The 19379-nt window shown below is 40.6% G+C and overlaps 2 protein-coding genes across 9 annotated transcripts in view; both read left to right on the top strand.

Annotated features, from left to right (window-relative positions):
- Positions 1-86: 86 nt before the first annotated feature.
- On the top strand, positions 87-13979 carry AMZ2 (archaelysin family metallopeptidase 2). Of its 3 annotated transcripts, XM_087710212.1 has the most exons (8): positions 87-320; positions 534-598; positions 3419-3701; positions 5579-5752; positions 6838-6966; positions 9494-9657; positions 11304-11480; positions 11993-13979. In XM_087710212.1, exons 3-8 carry the CDS (start codon positions 3419-3421, stop codon positions 12137-12139), a joined length of 1074 nt encoding a protein of 357 aa, XP_087566338.1. In that variant the 5' UTR covers positions 87-320; positions 534-598; the 3' UTR covers positions 12140-13979. The 3 variants fall into 3 exon arrangements, with proteins under 3 accessions (XP_087566338.1, XP_087566337.1, XP_087566339.1); XM_087710211.1 differs by lacking the exon at positions 87-320 and having other exon boundaries at positions 378-598; XM_087710213.1 differs by lacking the exons at positions 87-320; positions 5579-5752 and having other exon boundaries at positions 378-598.
- Positions 13980-15045: 1066 nt separating this feature from the next.
- ARSG (arylsulfatase G) overlaps positions 15046-19379 on the top strand; it is a 124622-nt gene continuing 120288 nt past the window's right edge. For all 6 annotated transcript variants that reach the window (XR_001313463.2, XR_015696020.1, XR_001313462.2 and 3 more), the window contains exon 1: positions 15046-15124. The gene's annotated coding sequence lies outside the window, so the exon portion shown is untranslated. The remainder of the gene's footprint in view (positions 15125-19379) is intronic.

Raw genomic sequence — 19379 nt, 5'->3', positions numbered from 1 at the left:
GGGCAGCGCGCCTCCTGAGGCGAGCCCGCGTGCGTGCGCCTTCGGCACGTGATCTGGCGACGTGGAAGTAAGAACTTTCCGAGAGAAACTCCTCGAGAAGGCACGCGCCCTCGCGCTCTTCCTCCCAGCCTCGCCCTCCGCTCTCCAGGCGTCAAACGATCTGCTTCCGTTGAGACTGCGAGGGGGGAGGGAGGAGGACAGGGGAAGGACCGGTAGCCTAGCAACGGAGGCAAGAAAGTGGTAGCCCGCCGGCCGATGCGTGCCTGCGTGCGTAGGGCGGTTATCAGCGGCGGCAGCAACAACAACGGCAGCGCCGTGCAGTGAGTGTGGCGCGTGCAGTTTGGGCGGCGTCAACGGGGGGCGGGGCGGGAGAACGTCTGCTTCCTGGAAGATGGAGAGCAGAGTCAGCTGCAACAGACAGGGGATGGTCTGATTTGGCCGCCATTTAATTAGATTAATAGTAATAACTAGAATAGTAGAATAACTTTAGCTTTATTATCACTTTGAATGTGCACTTTTTTATTTTATTTCAGAATAAAATTGACTCTCTTCTTCCGGGATGTGAGCTTAAGCTGAAGATCAAATTATTCCCCTCGCAGTATGTTATGTTGCTTCTATATTAAATCACCACAGAAATTGACCAATATATGTATGTAACGTTGGGATTTAAGACAGAGTAAAATGGGACAGTGGAAGGCTTGCCTGTCTTACGTGGTAGCTACCTTGATAAACATGAGTGATTTCAGGAAAATTATTATTATTATTAGCCATCGAAACTACATGGCTATGGATGAAACATGTAACAGTGATACCCATTGTCATTGGGGCACTTGGTTACCACGTACAAGAATTTTACAAAATACATCAAGAAATTGCATCTTCCTGCAATAACACCAGCAGAACTGCAAAAAACTGTGCCGCTTGGACATCATATATTTTAAGAAGGTACTTGGTTGATACCCAGGACGCTGGCAGCAACCTGTATCAACCAATAGCACCAGTCAATGATATTTTTGATGCATTTTTAAATGTTCAGTTGACTGAGTTTCATGTTTAATGAATAAAAGAGATAATAATAATCCGGATCAGAGCTAGTTACCCTTCCTGTCATGGGAAATCCCAGCCTACTGCAGGACTTGATTTGAGATTGAGAAACTGAAAACCAATAACAAAATCCTTCAGTGTGGAATTGGCAAAACTTTCATGGTATTGCCAGAATAATTGCTTGGATATGTACAGGTGTTCAAATCAAACTCGAGGTAGAGGTGCTGTTATTTGCTGAGCTCCTTTATGATGCCCTGTCATCTATAAATTGCACCTGAGAATTGGGGAAGTGCTTTGGGAGCACCCTATTGTATTGGGAGAGAGTGCAAATGGAGCAGGCTCTTGGTGGAAAATGGGGGCCAATATTAAACTGCATCTTCAAGTTCTTAAAGAATTAGTTGCTTATCATGGAATTGAGAGGATTTGATATACTAGCCTAATTCAGAAGAATATGCTATATTAGCCTAATCAGAGAAATATGCTAAAGCGGGTTTTAATAAATGACTTACTACTTTGCTTTCTGAAACTCCAAAATACAAATTCAGTATAAAGTTTTTGGCTGCTGGGTTATCCAGTTAAATTTTCAAATATTCCCATAATCCAGAATCCACTACGAATATGCAAACATATGAATGTGCAAATATGAGAGTGTCTCCCAATAAATTAAAATATCCAAGAATATGTTTATGGTTGTATAGGAAAAACAGCTAATTAAAGATTATAATTCTGCCTGCCATCCAGTATATATGGATTGCAAAAATATATTTTGTAGAATTATTGACAAAGGAAGTTACTAAAAAACTTTAAAAACATTTTTGGAAATATATTGTAGAAGAATACATTTTGAAACTGGTTCTGAAAATTTAGCTGAAGAACAGGTTTCCTCAAATTATGTTTTCTTAGTTAAATTAGAAGGATCTAATTTGTTTCCCTAATCTCTATGCGCAGAATATGAGATTAGATTTGTGCATAAGAAAAGCAATCTCCCCACGAATCTGTTACTATATGGCAGGTAATTTTTGAAACCAAGAGGACTTTCAAAAACAGGTTTGGAATATGGTATATCTATATGTTATTTCTCAGAAAGAAAGACTTACATAGGAGATTATCAAGTGTTGGACAAATAAAACAATTATTTTAGCTTTCCCAGCCTGTTGAAAGTTGTTTGTTGGTACCAATGATGTGCAGTGAAAAGTGGAAATGTTGTTTTCAACACTTAATAGTATATAAATACAGTAAATGCATTCATGTTCATCATGAAATTCTCTTTTGGAATAAGGAATGATATGCAAAGTACAGACAAAGAGTAAGAAATAGTAAACCAAAGAAATTAATGTATGAAAATGAGACAAAGGAAAGGAAAGATAACTGTTTCTAGTATTAGATGCCTTCATTCTCTCTCTTTTTGAGGATCTCATCAATTTCATCTAATGTGTATGCTACACATACATCATGGTGGACTGGCACTACGGAAATCTAGGTTCAAATTATTGTTATCAATTGAAACTCACTAGGTGACTAGGCCATTTTAACCCCCTCTCTCAGCCCAACATAACTTACCAAGTTGATCTAGGGGAAAATAGGAAGACAAAGTTTGACATATGCCATCTTGAATTCTTGTATGAAAGATAGGATAAAATCTAACAACTAAATCTTGTATTTTGAGATGTGGGTTGAGCAAAAGATGGCAGAACACAATCTTAAAAAGAATAAAAGAGTCTCCATAACAATCACTTCACAATGTAACCACATCATTTCAGAATTTAAAATACATGATCTGTCCACTAATGATAGCATATGGAAAATTTCTCTAATAATCCTTTCTACAGTTTAATGTTTGCAGATGTTCCAGATGAGCATAATTGAGAGGGAAATGTTGGATGCACTGAATCAATTAAATAATACAATAAATTATACGTACCACAGACATTAAAGTTGTTATGAATTATGCCTTGCATGAGATTCATCTGGATACTAGTTGTCACTAAACCTCAAACCAACATTGCATGTACTGGATTTTTTTTAAAAGTTGTGATCCGTGAACTAATTCAGGAACTAGACTAAGGACAGCTTGCAGCAAATCTTTCTTATGGTCACCATGTTGGAAAGCAGAAGTTGGTTATGAAATAAATGGTTGGTACAGAAATAGGAAGAGAATGGAGAAGTTGATTGTTGCAGGGGTAGGACATGATCCTTGCTGAATAAGCACTAAGGCTAAGCTATGTTGCATGTCCAGGGCTTGGCTTGTTACTTATCTGCTTGCAATAAGAATCGGAGGAATTTGCAAGACTTAACTGATGGCAAAGAGGAACTGTTTAAAATAATGTGCATGTAAGAGCCAGATTTCATAACCATCTTTGTTTCTTGTTATCAGATGAAGGTAATTAGGCATTCTGAGGAGGCATTGAAAACAGCTCTTCTCTCCAAGGACAGACAGCTTTTGAAGCTTTATGAGAAGTTTGATCCTAAGGAGAAGCATTTGCTGAATGAAGCATTTCAACAAGACAGTGCTCTTTTTAAACCTATAACTCTGGAATCTGAATCAGACTGGATTTCCTCACATCCTGAACCCACCCAGGATTTTTCACAGTTTTATCATGACCCCTGCAGAAATTTGCCAACCCCACAGAAGAGACAGATTTACATCCAGCCTATTGGTAATATTAAAGAATCAACTATGAAAATGTTAATTCAGCCATTAAATAGCCATTAATTAAAAAGGCAGCTCTCAAGCTTTTCACTTGCATAATTGTCATCCAGATCTGGTTGTTATCGGGCCAGTTTTTCAGGATAATTTTCTCTGAACTGATAACATGAACTATAGAATTCTACATATTTCTACAGTTACAGAATGTGGGCAACAAGAGATAGTGGTGGATGAGTTTTTATCTTCTACTTTAGAAGGTTGCTAAGGAAGTCTGACTTTTCATATCACAGCATGTAGGAAATCAGATTTATACTGTATCTAATGAACATTTAAGAAAGCTAAGATAATAAAACATAAAGCCCAATTCAGTGCATGCTTAAATTCAGAAGAACCTATTTTGAGTAATAAAATATATACCCAAGCGGGCATGTAATTAAAGCCTAGGTCAGCGATGGCGAACCTATGGCACGCGTGCCACAGGTGGCACGTGGAGCCATTTGTCAGGGCACGCGAGGTGCTGTCCTGTCAGCTGGCCAGTGTGCATGTGCGCGCTGGCCCGCTGAGTTTACCCTTTTTTAAAGCCATTTTTCGCCCTCCCCAGGCTCCAGAGGCTTTATAAGAGCCTGGGAAGGGCGAAAAGAGCCTCCCCCGCGTCCCCCTGGAGGCCCTCCGGAGGCTTCATGAGCTTCCATGAAGCCTCTGGAGCACAAAAAACCAGCCCTACGGGCAAACCGGAACTTTGGAAACGGACTCCTGGTTTGCGTGGAGGGTCGTTTTAACTGCTCCGGAGGCTTCAGGGAAGCCTCCTGAAGGTCCCTGAAGCCTCCGGAGGGCTTCCCGGGGAGCGGGGGAGCCTGTTTTCACCCACTCCAGGCTCCTATAAAACCTCTTGAACCTGGGGAGGGCGAAAAATGCATACAAAAAATGGGGTGGCGCCTATAGTACTTGCATGCGCACTGGGGGGGGTTGTGCATTGCATTATGGGTGCGGCACGCCCGCACACGACCCCCCCTGCGCTCCCCCCACTTATGGCATGCGAGCCAAAAAAAGGTTCGCCATTGCTGGCCTACTTTCATTTCCTTAGATCAGGGGTAGTCAACCTTTTTATACCTACCGCCCACTTTTGTATCTGTTAGTAGTAAAATTTTCTAACTACCCACCTGTACTACAGTAATGGTGATTTATAAACTAGGGCAGTAACTTTTCTTTATAAAATTTATAAAGCAGAGTTACAGCAAAACCCTACCGCCCACCATGAAAGCTGGAATGCCCACTAGTGGGCAGTAGGGACCAAGTTGACGGTTCCACCACAAAACCGCGGTAGACTAAAGCACGTGTGACTAAAGCACGGTGACAAAACCGCACCGTCAAAACCGCGCGACAACAGCGCGCCGACAACAGCGCGCCGACAGAAGCGCGCTGTAACATAACCCTAAAAACAACCCTAAACCTAACCCAAAACCTAACGCTAAACCTACCCTAAACCTACCCTAAACCTAACCCTAAACCTTACCTTAAGTTAAATCACGCTTCTGTCGGCGCGCTGTTGTGGGCGCACTGTTGTGGGCGCGCTTTTGACATTGCGGTTTTAGCACCGCGGTGTTGTCGGCGCGCTTTTGATGTTCGCGGTTATGTCATGCCACGCAAGTTGACCACCACTGCCCTAGATACTGATATCTGCTCTTTATATTGCATTGCTATTTTTTTCCCCTAAATGTTCTTTGGCTTTTTCTCTTGACTTTTAAAATAAGCTAATTGTTGCTGCTCAGAATTGTATAGTAAGACAATTATTACAGACAAGTTTACATTTTACTGTTTTATTATATGATTTTGCCTATAAATAGTGGAAGGAAAAAACTGCTATAAACTAATGTTTTCTGGACCTAGGTTCTTTTGGAGATGCCAAAGTTAGCACAGATGTCTACTTGAAATGGCTGACAGATTATTGTGAAGCATTTTACTACGGCCTGACTGTAAGAATCCTAGACCCAATACCAGTTTCACACACAGGTTGTGCTTTTCGAATCAATGAATACATACGCAATCTGCAAATCCATGCAGGTATGAGGAATAGATAAAAAGTGCTAGATTTGTTCATTCATGTGATTTTGATCAACGATTGTAAATTTCAGGTACATTTAGGTGCTCAGAGTCACCTTATTGGTGAGTTGGGCAGCATATAAACTTAATAAATAAATATAAATACATTTGTAATATTATTTTGGCCAAGTAAAAAAGGCTGACATTCTAGAGTGACTTATTGTAATCAAAAGTAAAAAAAGATGATGCTCGATGAAGGATGAAGTTGACCTATCATAGCTTAGAGTTGCTATTAAGGCCTACCTTCTGTGTCAGTATTGTGCTCTTATTTGCTTTGTATTGATATGCTGAGCTATAGCCTACCCTGTTTCCCTGAAAATAAGACCTCCCCGGATAATAAGCCCAATCGGGCTTTGAGCGAATGCGCTCAAATAAGCACTCCCCAAAAAATAAGCACCAAAATATTGCAACACAGCAGCAGCCATGAGGTGACCCCGCTTGCTGCGCCCTGCACCTCAGAAATAATAAGGCCTCCCTGAAAATAAGGCTAAACGCTTATTTCGGGGGTCAAAACAAAATAAGACCCTGTCTTATTTTGGGGGAAACACAGTATTCTATGATGAGGTTTATTAAGCTTGAAGTCAGTGTACTTGTTTTTCTGTGAGTAGAGATATCTATTCCTCCTGGCCAGAATCAGAGATCTTTCATTCCATCTCACCTAATTCTTTTAATTTAAGGATGCTGAGGGTTGAAACCAAAATCTGATGAATACAAAATGTGTGTGGCTGAAATGGTGTATGATTCTTCCTTTTGCTGGTGCTTTTGTACATACATGGTAAATAAATAACTCCATCATAAAACCAATGGAGCATGCTCAGATTTGTTTTAACTGCAAATTTCACATTCATTTTAAAGGAACTACATTCAAAATTATTAAGTTTAAATTCATAGTCCTTATCACCCCTCTCCCCCTGCTTATATGATATGTAACTTGGAGAGGTCATCTTAATATCTCTCTTATTTCAGGATTACTGTTATGGCTGCAGTTCTTGATTATGCAATTACTGACTTCTGTGGAGAGACACTGATACCTGTTTTTCATACAGGGTATCTCTTGAGTTACCTAAAGAAAAAAAAGCCAAAGGATGCTTTTTGCATTGTGGGAATAACCGTGATAGATCTTTACCCCAAGGATTCTTGGAATTTTGTCTTTGGACAAGCCTCCTTAACAGAAGGTATGTGGTTGGCTTCCTTTTAAGTTCTCAGGATGACTTATAATACGACTTTGGCCAATCATCTTTTCATAGTTCATATGAAATAGAATTGCCTCTGAATATAAAGAAAAAATTACTTGAGAATTGTTGTGACACTACTAAAAGTGCAAAAGACCGGGATTTTTGCACTGCATGAAAACTAGATCTGCAGGTTTTCAGTAGAAGCCAACTTTGTGCAGGAGTCATAACTTGTTGTTTAGGCATCACCAACTGATACCCTTTAGCTCAGATGCATTTAACTCAGATGCAGTTTAGGGTACCTTGACTGAACATAACAATATCCTTTCATTCTTTGTTTATCAGTGTTAGAGGAGTAGGTAGAAACAGGATCCTGCTTTTGTAACTTCAGGCCGCATCAGAATGCATTGTATTGCAAATATTGTATGTCACTACTAAAAGTAACAGTAACAACTACTGTCAGTTTTCTTTTCTGCTGGCTTTGTGGAGGTATCCATGCAGTTTTCTTGATTGCACATTGGTATAGCCATAGTTTTATAGTTTGCCAGAAATTATTTTTAGTAGGCTGGAAAGAATTTTGAAATGCAGGTATCACACTTTATTCCTGTGTGATTGGCCTGATTCCACTGCTCAGCATCTTGGGAAAAGATCTTCCACACAAAAAAATAAGTCTTTTAATGGCAAGCCCAAAGATCATGTTATTCATTGACCTTGACAGGGTTCACACATTTATTAGCATGCTAAAGTACAAACATGTAAATCACTTTATTACGTGTTAGTGCAATCCCAACCTCAGCATGCTGGAAGAGTGCATTGAGTTCTAATATAGCTCTGATTATATGAATCATCTTCCACAATCTTTGGCAGTGTAGAAGCATTCTATTCACACGTAGAAACAGACAGGTACCCTAATGAGCAGTGACATTCTATCTTGAGGAATATTTAAGGATTGGGTTTGGCTTGAATTTTTATTGCAAATTGCTGGAGATAATTAAAGCCCAGAGGTTATTCTGTACATTTCAGGAACTTGAACTCATGGACTTTTGCAGTTTGATTACTAAATACATTCTGGCTCCTGGTTCTCAGTGGTTTGCAGGAAGGAATATATAAAGGCTAATAATATATAAATATCAGAATAATATATAAAATCTGTGATGGAGAGGAAGATGTTTTTGTTTTCAAATTGTTGGTCATGAGTTATGTTGTACTGACATTGACCAATAGAGGGCAGTGGTGGTACATTTGAAGCCTTTTTATAATAAAGCACAGGAGTCTTTAATTTACCATCATGGGGTAAAGCATTTTTATTGGTGGTCATATATTGGAGATCTTAATTTATATGCTTGCAAACAAAATATTTTGGAAGGAAACATGAAACCATTGGAGAGGTTTCATTGGAGACACATTCTTCTCTGAAACAGTTATTTGCACAAACAGGAGTTGTGGTAAAGTTATCTTATAATATTCCGTTACCGATAGAGGAGAACATTTGTAGCTCAGAGTTGAAATGAGGGGGCCTTGGTGCTCTCTGAGCTTGGTTGTTTAACAGAATAACAGAGTTGGAAGGGACTTGGGAGGTTTTCAAGTCCAACCCCTGTTCAAGTAGGAAATGCCTACACTACGTGTGTCAAACTCACTGTGTCACATTGCTGTCACATGATGTTTTGTGACGTTTTCCCCATTCACGGAGTTGGGGTGGGTGTGGCCTGTGCGTGATGCATCCGACCCATAGGCCCCCTGCCCTACACCCTTTCAGACAAACGGTTGTCCAATCTCTTTTTGATGTCCACTGTGCACTAATAATGTTACCTAGTTTGGGTAATGAAATGTCTGCAAGGAAACAACCAACCTCAAGACAGCACCAAGGATTTCTCATATCCCAGTCCTTTTTTTCAATTGTGTAGAGGAGGCAATTAACTTGACTACATGAGATGTCATTAAGATGCTTTTGGTCTTTACTTGGGCTCCATTTCTCCTCTCCCATTTCTTCTGATCTGTCTTTCCAAAAGGATGGTGCTAAGCCCCAGTGCAGAAGTGTTTTGGAAAACTTTTCTGCCCTTTCTAAAGTTAGTTGCTGAGTGGGCTGTTTTGCAGCTGAATTCGTCCAGGTGGGATGAAAGAGAAAACACCTTTACTTCAAGATACAAAGAGACTGTTGCTCTGAAACAAAGATCCCCCACCCCCCTAAATATTTGGTCTTTCTCCAAGCCAAGGAGAACACTTACCTTTGGCATCATGCCAAGAGCTAGGCAGTAAAAAGTGGTTGTGTCGAAGATCAAATTGAATTTAAATGTAATTAAATAGTCCTGAATTAAATATAGAATATGGTTATTATATTTAATAATTTCTTCCTCCTGTCATTTTAAAAGTTACAGCTTTGCCACAACTCTTGGGGCTTTGAAGTGGGATGCAAGGTTTCTATATTAGAAATATTTTTTGGATTACATATGGTATGTATATCTATGTATGGTTAATGCAACAGTCTCCTGCTGGTACAACTTTAATTTGAATTCCCCTTTGCTTTGGTAAGGGGTGGGGATCTTCAGCTTTGCCAGATATGACAGCGACTTCTACAGTGCAGACTACAAGGGCAAGTTGAAAACAACGAAAAAGCTTCCTGCAGCTGACTATTCTGTGTTTGATGATTACTACACACCTGAGATCACAAGTCAACTGCTTCTAAGATCCTGCAAAGTAAGTGTTTTAAATTACTAGAGTTATATTGAGTTATATGTATATTATATTGAAAAACAAATTTCTGTTTTAATACCCTCACTTCTTGCTTAGTTTTAAAGCAACTTCAGCTCCTTTTTATTAAAGGAACAGTAGCCTATTAAAAATTTTTAACATGTGGGTCATGTGCTTATTGTTTCCCAATTTCAGCAATTTTAAGATCTGGCGATTTCCACTCCCAGAATCCCACAGTCAGCTTGTTGGGAGTTGTAGTCCATGCATTTTGAAATTGCCAGAGTTGGGAAACACTGGCTTACAGCCTGGGAAGCTTGACTGGATTGGAAGTGTAATAGCCCCGCAGTTTACTTTTCTTAAATTACATGGAAATCTCTCAAGAATATTTCCTCAGATTTACATTGCAAGCAATCAGATTCCCTTATTCCTGCAGTTTTATAGTTAATATATGCCATACGCTAAATAATTATAAACAGTATAATTAAAATTAATATTTTAATATAATTAAAATTTTGTCATCTTTAGAAATGAAATGACTTGAAAGGGATATTGGCCATTCCCTCACTAGTGATTTATAGTGTCTTCTAAGATCACTCACTCACCATCATTGCAGCATTATAAATCCTATCTTTGAGCTACTATTTTAGCAGAATGATTATTAGATGCCGCAAGATGTTACAAGTACATGGTGAGGAAAGAGCAGCTGATGAGGTTGGCATCACAAACCTAGCCAACCACATTTTAACCTAACTGGTTGTGAGGATTCAGCTTGTTTATTTATGTGTTAATGTGTCACACAAAACCAAAAAACCATTTCTACCATAAGATAAATATGTGATATGAATACCACAACTCCCTTCTTTCAGGAAATAAAATATTTTCTTATTATTAATCTAGACCAAAAATATTAAATTAATTCATGTAATCATTTGGATGCAAGACTGAAATCCTGCAGAAATGTGAGGACCCTTTGTTGTACAGGGAGATCGTTGACTTGTGGATTAGAGAAAACATTTAGAAGTTAAAGCTTGAGATCTGTTTTGAGTCACTATTTTTATTGTGCTTTCCGTATCTTACAATAATGCAAGTACAATTATATGGAATTAAATATTGTTTTGCTAAAAGATTAAAACAGATTGGTTAATATTTATATTGACTGAAAAGTCAAAAGGTAAATTAAAAGGGATAAATTCTTTTTATTTGATTTGTTTGCCAAATTTATCATTCGCCTTTTCTCTAGGTGTTCAGATAGCAAAGTATGAGGTTGGGGTGAAAGTGCCTGACCCAAAGTCATCCAGCACATTTCTATGGTTGAAATTGGCTTTGCATCTGGCCGTCTCCAATTGCAATCCAACACCAGTCGATTGCACTGGCCAATTCTACCTTTTCTCACAAAATCTCTTATTAGTCAAACATAATGAGAAGGCTGGTTTAAGTAGAACTCTTTCCATTTATATTCTGTGGCAGAGCAAGAATTCCGTCATCAATTTTCCCATTATAAAATGATTTTGCCATCTAAGTTATTCCACATCCTGCAATGAAAGAGTGATTTGAAAACTATCTAACTGTGCTATAGGGAGTATTAAACTCTTATTCAGCACAACTGTTGTGATTTTAAGTTGGCTTTTGTCATTTGGCTATATCTGTTTCAGACTTTGACTCACGAGATTGGACACATCTTTGGGCTCCATCACTGTCAGTGGTTACAATGTGTTATGCAGGGTTCTAATCATCTGGAGGAATCAGATAGACGCCCATTAGACCTTTGTCCTATTTGCTTGCGCAAGCTGCAGTCTGTTCTTGGGTTCAGCATTCTGGAAAGATACAAGGTATGTCATTTCAGGATGGAGCCTTGTATCCTTTAACAGTGTGAGAACTGCTTTAAATGATGCTCTTTCCAGCTCTGGCAGAAATGAGAAATCCAGATTAGGCAGAAGGGATTCCGTTACATTGCTTCATTGGATACCAGTGTCCATTCTGTGATAATAATGATGAGATTCAAGGCAGAGTTAGGGACTCAAGTCAAAATTCAGCTTAGCAGAATAACAGGAAAGTCTGCTGGGTACTGTGGCCTTATAAAAAAGCCAAGACTTTTTGAAGAAATAATCCATCAATCTGCCACACCCAACTACTTGTATGTACAGGATTGGTTTACCACATATGGCTTGTTTCATTGTTTTAAGGAAATGAAATGTGTCTCTGAAGAAAATTGATCAGCAATACAGTGTGTGAAAAAGAAGTCATGAGTATAGAAATTTGACTTGACATTAAATAGCCAACCTATATTTTCTGTTTTCTTACTGTGCATACCCATTTTGAATAAAGTTTCTAATTCTTTTAGGCGCTGCAGAGATGGATAGAGGACAAAGCTAATGGAACAGAAGAAGGGCACAGCAGTGAAGCTAGAGGAAGATTGCCAAAGCCAGTAGAATCATTTACGGAAAGTTATGAGTTGCTTATGAAGCGCTTAGACGTTCTCCAGAAATAGGTTTGCTATGCAAGTTCAAAGGGAATGCTCTTATTATAATAGTATAATCACTGCTAAAGTATGGTGATGAATTAAATATATTTTAAATTACAAACTAAAAATACCCCTTAACAGTAAATATTTAAGCTGTTTGTTCTGCATGTTTTCCTTTGTCTCTGTTAAGTTAGTTTTTTTTCCTGGAATGTCTAACACAGTCTAAACACATTATTTATTTCTTCTATTGAAAGAGTTAAGCTGTGCTGCAGTCCATGGAACTGCTGTCAGGCATCTGAATTAATTGTTTTGTCCACAATATTGATTGACAAATTGAGCACTGTTTCTGTCTGTAAAATACCTGCTTACATGACTTTGGAACAAACATCAGCAACTTAAAGGAGCATTTTCTCTGCCTGTTGAGCAAATGGTCATGTTTGCATTCCATGATAAATGACAAACCCTGCTTATTTGCATAGAACAAGAAGTGGAATGAAAGCAAATGAGTTGTGCAAATCAATAAATCCTTCATGCACATCAGAATTTAAAATAGGTGCAGAAAAGCTTGTGGGGCATCAAATTGATTAGCGCCTCCAGTACTTGTGCTCCTGAAGTCAGTTAATTTCTTTCATAGTATAGACCAGTGATGGCTAACCTTTTTCTTACGGCATGCCAAAATCCAAACTTCTGGTTGGGCCATTGGGGGTGTTTTTCCCCCTCCCCAGGCTTCAGGAAAGCCCCGGGAAGCTGGGGAAGGAGAAAAACGGCCCCAATGGGCCAACCGGAATTTTGGGAATGAACTCCCCAGGCCCTCCAGAAGGGCGAAAAATGTGCACCGCAGCTGATGGCTGGCATGCCAGCAAATATGGCTCCGCGTGCCACCTGTGGCACACATGCCATAGGTTCACCATCACGGGTATAGACCCTGTCCATTTCATCAGGGGTAACGGGTCAAATTCAGCCAGGTATCTAGATCATCTCCATAGGACCAGTATAGCTGGAGTCTGACTACAAGCAGATTGTAAATAAAATATCCATAGTACCTTTAAAATTACAATAAAAAACTCCGACATTAAATAACAAAAAATAAACAAAAATCATCTCTGCAGAGGTTCTCTGCAAAAGCTCAGCTTTTAATGTATTCCTATCAGCTAAAGAAGCCATATATTTTACAGTTCATAAATAAAAATGCTACTCTTTCTTCAAAATTGAAAAAGAAAATAATTAGGAGAACTGATGGTCCTCTGGATGACATTGAGCAATAACCTGGGAAAGAACAAAGGGGAGAGAAGAGAACTACATAAGCACAAGGACATTTTTTAATGTCGGATGTTGATGATTAATTTGATTAAAGTGTGTATCCCTCTTTATAAGATCTGGAACATTTTTAATGGGAAATCTATTAAGATTTAGGAGTCAAAAATCTTTTAATTTCCTTGGTTTGGGTTATTATTATCTGGCACAATAGTGCTTTCATCTTAAATCGAAATCCAATTAGCATATTTCCTTGCCTAATTAATGCTTAAGCATATTTTTTCTTCCCTTCCTAGCTAGGTAGGATGGATTTCCCACTGTGTATAATTTACAAGGTTAATTTTAGTTGGACGGGCACTGACTTCTTCCAGGATGCTTTGAGTTCCCAGAAAGTAATATTTAACACGAGAGCACCTTTAAGTTTGAAAGAAAACAGAAATACTTTCTTCCCATGCAAGAAATTTTTGCAGGAATATTAACTTCTGATGAGAATTCCACCTGACGAAAGGCATATTGATCATGTTACTCAGATTATGGGTTTATTAATATTTAGTGAATATGTATATAGGAATCTTATTTTAGGGAAAAAAACAAATAAAGATCTTCCAGTGTACTTGAAATTGTCTGTCTTTTTTGTTGACATTTTTGGTTAATGTTCAGACACAAACAAAATGAGAAACTTTAATCTTTGTTTCATTTTAGTTTGCTGCAGTCACACTTGCGTTGTCTTTTGCATTACATTTTATATAGTTTGTTCTTGTGTTAATCTGAGGTGAAAATAGTCATTGCGAGTTATTAAAGAAACAATACCTTTGCCTCATTCCCAGGTTAATTAGGGTGGTGGTTTGATATATTGGTACTTTACAAAGTCCAAGTATATTTTCTTAGATGCTGATAGGGCAGTTGTATCTTATCGAGCATTCACATTGTTTCTCCCGGCCAAGAAAAATCTGGATTTTTGAACATGAACATTTTAAAGGCTTTTGCCACTGTTCCCCATCTCTACCTCTGCAGCTTTGTGGAGGGAGATGATTCGCTGTTAACTATGGAGAATTAATTCGGTGGGATCAATGTCTCCTTTGCAAGGTAGATTTCTGCAGCATCTAGGAGGGCCACACTTGGAATAAAATTGGTACAGAAAAAAGTACTCAATGGATTACCTATCTGACACAAGGATGTTCCTAGCTTTACCATGTCTTTTTATGTACAAGAGAGCTTATGCACCAAAGACAAATTCCTTGGGTGTCCAATCACACTTGGCCAATAAAGAATTCTATTCTATTAAGTGCTCAGACTTTTCTTCTCCCTGATTAGGCATCTTAAGCGGCTTGATCACAAAGGAACCAGAGGTTCTTGGTTCTCCCTTATACTGAGTCAGGGCAGGGAAGGGGAAATGAACTTGGTCTGGGTTGAAGAAATTGATGTATATAGCTACGGCTATACATCGAATAACTCTCTAGAACTCAAGACAAAAAGCAGGAGGGAAAAACTCTCCCTTCCTGTAGAAACGCCTGTCATCAATTAATCCTCTCCTCGAGAGTGCGGACCACTTGGCGATCGCCTCAAGAGGTTTTTCGCGGGGGGCCAGGAGGCCGAAGTTCCACTCATCTCTTCGATTTCTTCGGGCGGAATCAGCTCGGCGCTTCCTGATTGGTTCAGGAGAAAAGCAAAGGGGTGGTGCAAAGCCTGGCTTGCACTCGCGGTGCATCGGGGAACCTGGTGGCCAGCAGCGGCGGGGTGCATGAGCGGCGCGGACGTGTGAGTGCACAAACCACCTTGCCCGATATAGATATAGATATAACACGGGTGTAACTTTGGGCTTTGACTTAGCTGAGATGATTGAGGGGAAATCAACTGAAAAGCGGCCGAGCCAAGCTGGGGAAAGCGCGTCTTTCGGCCGCAGCAAGGGCCGGAGCTGCAGGAATCTTGCCACCCGGCCTCTTAGTTTGGGGTGGGAGGCGGGCAGGGAGAGTCGTGAGAACTATCTTGTCTTTTGTACGCTCCACCCCACACACCCCCGGGCAACGAGGCTGCAAAAGTTTTCAGTTGTGGCTCCGGCGGATGTCGTGCAGTTCCGTGGGTCCTCCTAGCTAAAGTTAGCCGGTGCACGAAGGATACCGATGTCGGGGTGGGCGGGGGAGGCAGCCCATTCCTAAAGGGCGGATGGAAGGGGGCGCATCCGTGCCCACGTTGATTTGGAGCTGGAAATCGGCGGCGGCCAGGCCTGATATGTGGCGCTTCCGGTGAGGGACGGTGGAATTTTCCATGCTGCGCTCTCCCTGCGGAGGCTGGCAGGGAAAGGCCTCGCTCGGTGAGCCCCTCCAGCTCCGCCCCGGCTTAGCAGCCTCGCCCCACGCCCAGAGCTTGGAGGGGCGTGGGGCGGGGCGGCCCTGCTGGTCCTGCAGCCGCTTCCCTGCTCTGACCCTTTCCCGGACTTAGGCGCTTTTCAAACGGGCCATCCGGCTCTAGATCTTTTTAACTCTTACAACTTCACACGTTTTGCGTGGAACCCGGGAGCATCCTTCACCCTCCGGCTGGAGCAGAATTGCTCCCGAAGCATCGGCTCCCTTTCCCGACTTAATCGACTTACTTTGAGAAGTGGGTTAAAACTCGGTTTCTGACTTGCACCCTGCGTGCAGTTCGCAGCTGTTGCATCCCGGCCGACCTCTGCGGATTTACACTTTTTCTTTCTTGTAGCATCTTGAGACTCTCTACTACTTAAGGTTGCTGTAATATGATGGAAATTTAGTTGCTCTGTCCCAAACTATAGAGAGAGGATTGTGCTGGCTTGCGCAGCGAGCTGTGAAATCTCTGAAAACGGTACAGTCTTAAGGACTCAACTCCCATTTATTACTGTATCTTTTCTCCCGAAGTTTTCTGAATAGAATAGAATTCTTTATTGGCCAAGTGTGATTGGACACACAAGGAATTTATCTTTGATGCATAGGCTCTCAGTGTACATAAAAAAGCCAAGATAAATTTGTAAAGGATCATAAGGTACAACACTTAATGATAGTCATAGGGTACAAATAAGCAGTCAGGAAAAAATCAATATCCATATCAATTGTAAGGATACAAGCAACAAAGTTGCAGTCATAAGTGGGAGAAGATGGGTGATAGGAACGATGAGAAGTCTAATAGTAACAGTAATGCAGACTTAGTGATTAAGTTGTAAAAGTTATAGCACCTCCATCCAAAGGCAGCATGTTTTTGTATTGTATTTTCCTTTGATATGCGTAGGAGCTACCATTGTTCCCCATTCTGACAAATATGTTTCAACTTGGAAATGGAAGTGTTGCTTGCTTTTTGCAAAAGACATGTGTTGAACTTTAAAAAGTAACCCAAGGACTTTCTGAAAGGTGACCCATTTAAATGTTTTACTTCCTGCTAAATGGGTCTCATTATATCCCTCCATGCTAGTTTCTTCTTTTAAATGTAAACATCCAAGTGAGAAGTTTTGTTCTTTAGGAAAGTCTAAATCATGGAATGATGCTTTTGGAAAAGGTCAGAGAAGCCATCTAGTGTAACACTGCAGTGTGCAAGAAAACCAATTAAATCTTTCCCGAGAGATGGCTGTCCAGCTCTTAAAAACCTTCCAATTTAGGGTCTCTGTGGGTATTGCTTACAGTCTGGAAGCTTTTTGTCAAACATTATAACTCAAATACAATCTGGAATGTTTTGGAATGAATTGGGAGTCAGTTCTGCTGACTCAACTGAGAACAAAGTTTTCTGAGTATTAATTCTGAAACTAATGATTATGTATGTATGTGTGGCCTCTTCTTTCTGAACAAGGAATATGTATTCTTGCAGTCATGGTTTATTTAAATGGAAATATTTTCTATGTGTTTTACATGAATCAGACACAAGAGGGCACTAGGCATCCTTTTTAAAGCAAGAAACTAACCAGCAATGTTTCTACCCTGCATTCCCTACCTCAAGGCTTCAAGATAAGTCAGAGCAATTCCCATTGGCTTTCATTTAGCTTGTTGCTATGGATGTGGGCTATAAACCTAATCATTTGGAGCAGTGGTCACCAACTGGTGGTCCATGGACTACAGGTTGACCGAGAGAAAATTTTGATGGTGCGCAGAAAAATTATTTGCATTTTTTATATTGCACTAAATCAGGGGTCCTCAAACTATGACCCTTGGGCCGGATACATGCAATGAACACTTGTGTTGCTGCAGAGAGTCTCCCCCTTCAGGGTCTTTTTGTGTGGCTTGGAGGGGACAGAAATTCTGACTTGGAGTCTGCTTCAGTCTCCTGGTGCAGGGCTTTGGGCGAAGGCTGGAGGGAAGTGCTGCTGGTGGCGAAGAGCTGGAGGGCCTTGTTCTAGTGGGACAGCATCATGGCCTGGAACTGGCTGACCATCTCAACCTGTTGAGCCTCCAGGCGGCAGTACCTGGCCTTGCACTCCTGTAGGTCTTTCCTCTGCTTGGAAACTAATGCTTGCAGTCCTCAGTGAGGTGCTTCTGCTGAGCCTCCTTCTCGGTCAAATGCAATTTGAACTGAGCCAGTTGTTTTGCCAACTCTTTCTCATGGTGGCTGCTTACTGTAGCTCCAACAACTGCTTCCTGTTGGGGTCCTAAGAAGCCCGGGCAGGCAAGGAGTGGCTGGCAGAAGAGGGGCGAGTAGAGGCTGGTGAGGCCCCCTTGATGTGAGTGACATCGTTGGCCATGCCCACTCAGTCACATGACCACACCCATCCATTCGTTCATTAGGCAGATTATATTAGTGGTCCGCGGGATTTAAAATTATGAATGTAATGGTCCCTGAGGTCCAAAAGGTTGGTGACCCTTGATCTGAAGGATACTAGGCTGGAGAAATTAGCTTAATTTATTTGTGGAAACCCAGCCACGTATGATTCAATGTATTGTGAGTTCTTTCACATAGATTACTTTGATGAATTTTGGTTTATTATCTGGAAAGTATGATGGGTACCTACTCCTTGTGTCCTTAATTGCCATCCTTCATCCCATATGTATTTTGTAATCAAAATGGGGATAATGGTGAGCATATGTTTGTTCTTTGTAAAAAAAAATACTTTTCTTGCCAGGCGTATTCATCTTAGAAAGACTTGCACTGAGGTGGAATGACTGTAGAGAAAGGTCCAGGATCACCACATACAGACTGATCCATTTTTATAAGAAAAAGAGTCTCAAATGTACAGTCTTGAAAGTTTTGCAAAAGGACCTTTATTTGGGTGGAGTGGCAGAAGAAGCCTAAGCAAAGCAAAAGAGCAAGTGGGCAGAAACAGGCAAGCAAGGTGCACTGAAGAGAAACAATCCTCTTAAGGTCAGAATGCCACATTCGACCCAAGCAGCAAACAGCAGGGAAGTTGGAAACAGCAAAGCCCTGGGGGATTTCATGGCCAGAGCCACTGAAGAAAATGCTGTAGGGCTGAAAAAGGCCTGTGACTCAGAGTTGATAGCACATCCTAGGACAGTGATGGTCAGCCTATGACTTGGGTGCCAGAGGTGACATGCCAACAACTTTTACTCAACAACTGTTTTCAAAAGCATATTCCATTCTCAGGTGAGATTTTTGGAAGCTGGAAGGCTGCTGGAAGAATGGTGTGTGTGTCTTGGAAAAGGTATCTTTGAGCGACAGAAGTGCTGCTAGGGTTGACACTGCGGCCTAGGCCTCTACTTCAAGGCCAGCATCAGCCTGCCACTGAGTGTTGCTGTTTACAGTAACCAAGATTGAGGAAAGATAATTCTTTGTTACTCAGGGTGTGTGTGTGTGTGAGAGAGAGAGAGAGAGACAGAGAGAGAGAGACAGAGACAGAGACAGAGGTCAGCAGAAACTGATGAGTTATTTTCCAGATTTTTGACATGCCAAGCCCCAAAACTTTGCCATTGCTATCCTAGAAGCCATGGGGCAAATGGGGAAGCCCCATGGATAGATCCAAAGAATTGGCCAGCAGTTCCCTTAACTGGATTGGGTCTCATGACGAGTTGTTTCTAAAATGTATGTTTAGATTTAAATTTCCATATTAGGATGAATACTTTGT

Source organism: Thamnophis sirtalis, unplaced genomic scaffold (assembly GCF_051295495.1).
Source record: "Thamnophis sirtalis isolate CommonGarterSnake01/CBP01778 unplaced genomic scaffold, rThaSir2_p1.2 scaffold_3, whole genome shotgun sequence".
NCBI classification, from domain to species: domain Eukaryota; kingdom Metazoa; phylum Chordata; class Lepidosauria; order Squamata; family Natricidae; genus Thamnophis; species Thamnophis sirtalis.
This window is presented reverse-complemented; position numbering and strand designations above follow the sequence as displayed.

Bases quoted from the DNA above. Each gene is read 5' to 3' on its own strand.
- AMZ2 (XM_087710212.1), top strand. From the start codon at position 3,419: ATGAAGGTAATTAGGCATTCTGAGGAGGCATTGAAAACAGCTCTTCTC. The intron at 9,658-11,303 runs GTAAGTGTTTTA...TATCTGTTTCAG, and splicing joins TGCTTCTAAGATCCTGCAAA to ACTTTGACTCACGAGATTGG. The intron at 11,481-11,992 runs GTATGTCATTTC...TAATTCTTTTAG, and splicing joins GCATTCTGGAAAGATACAAG to GCGCTGCAGAGATGGATAGA.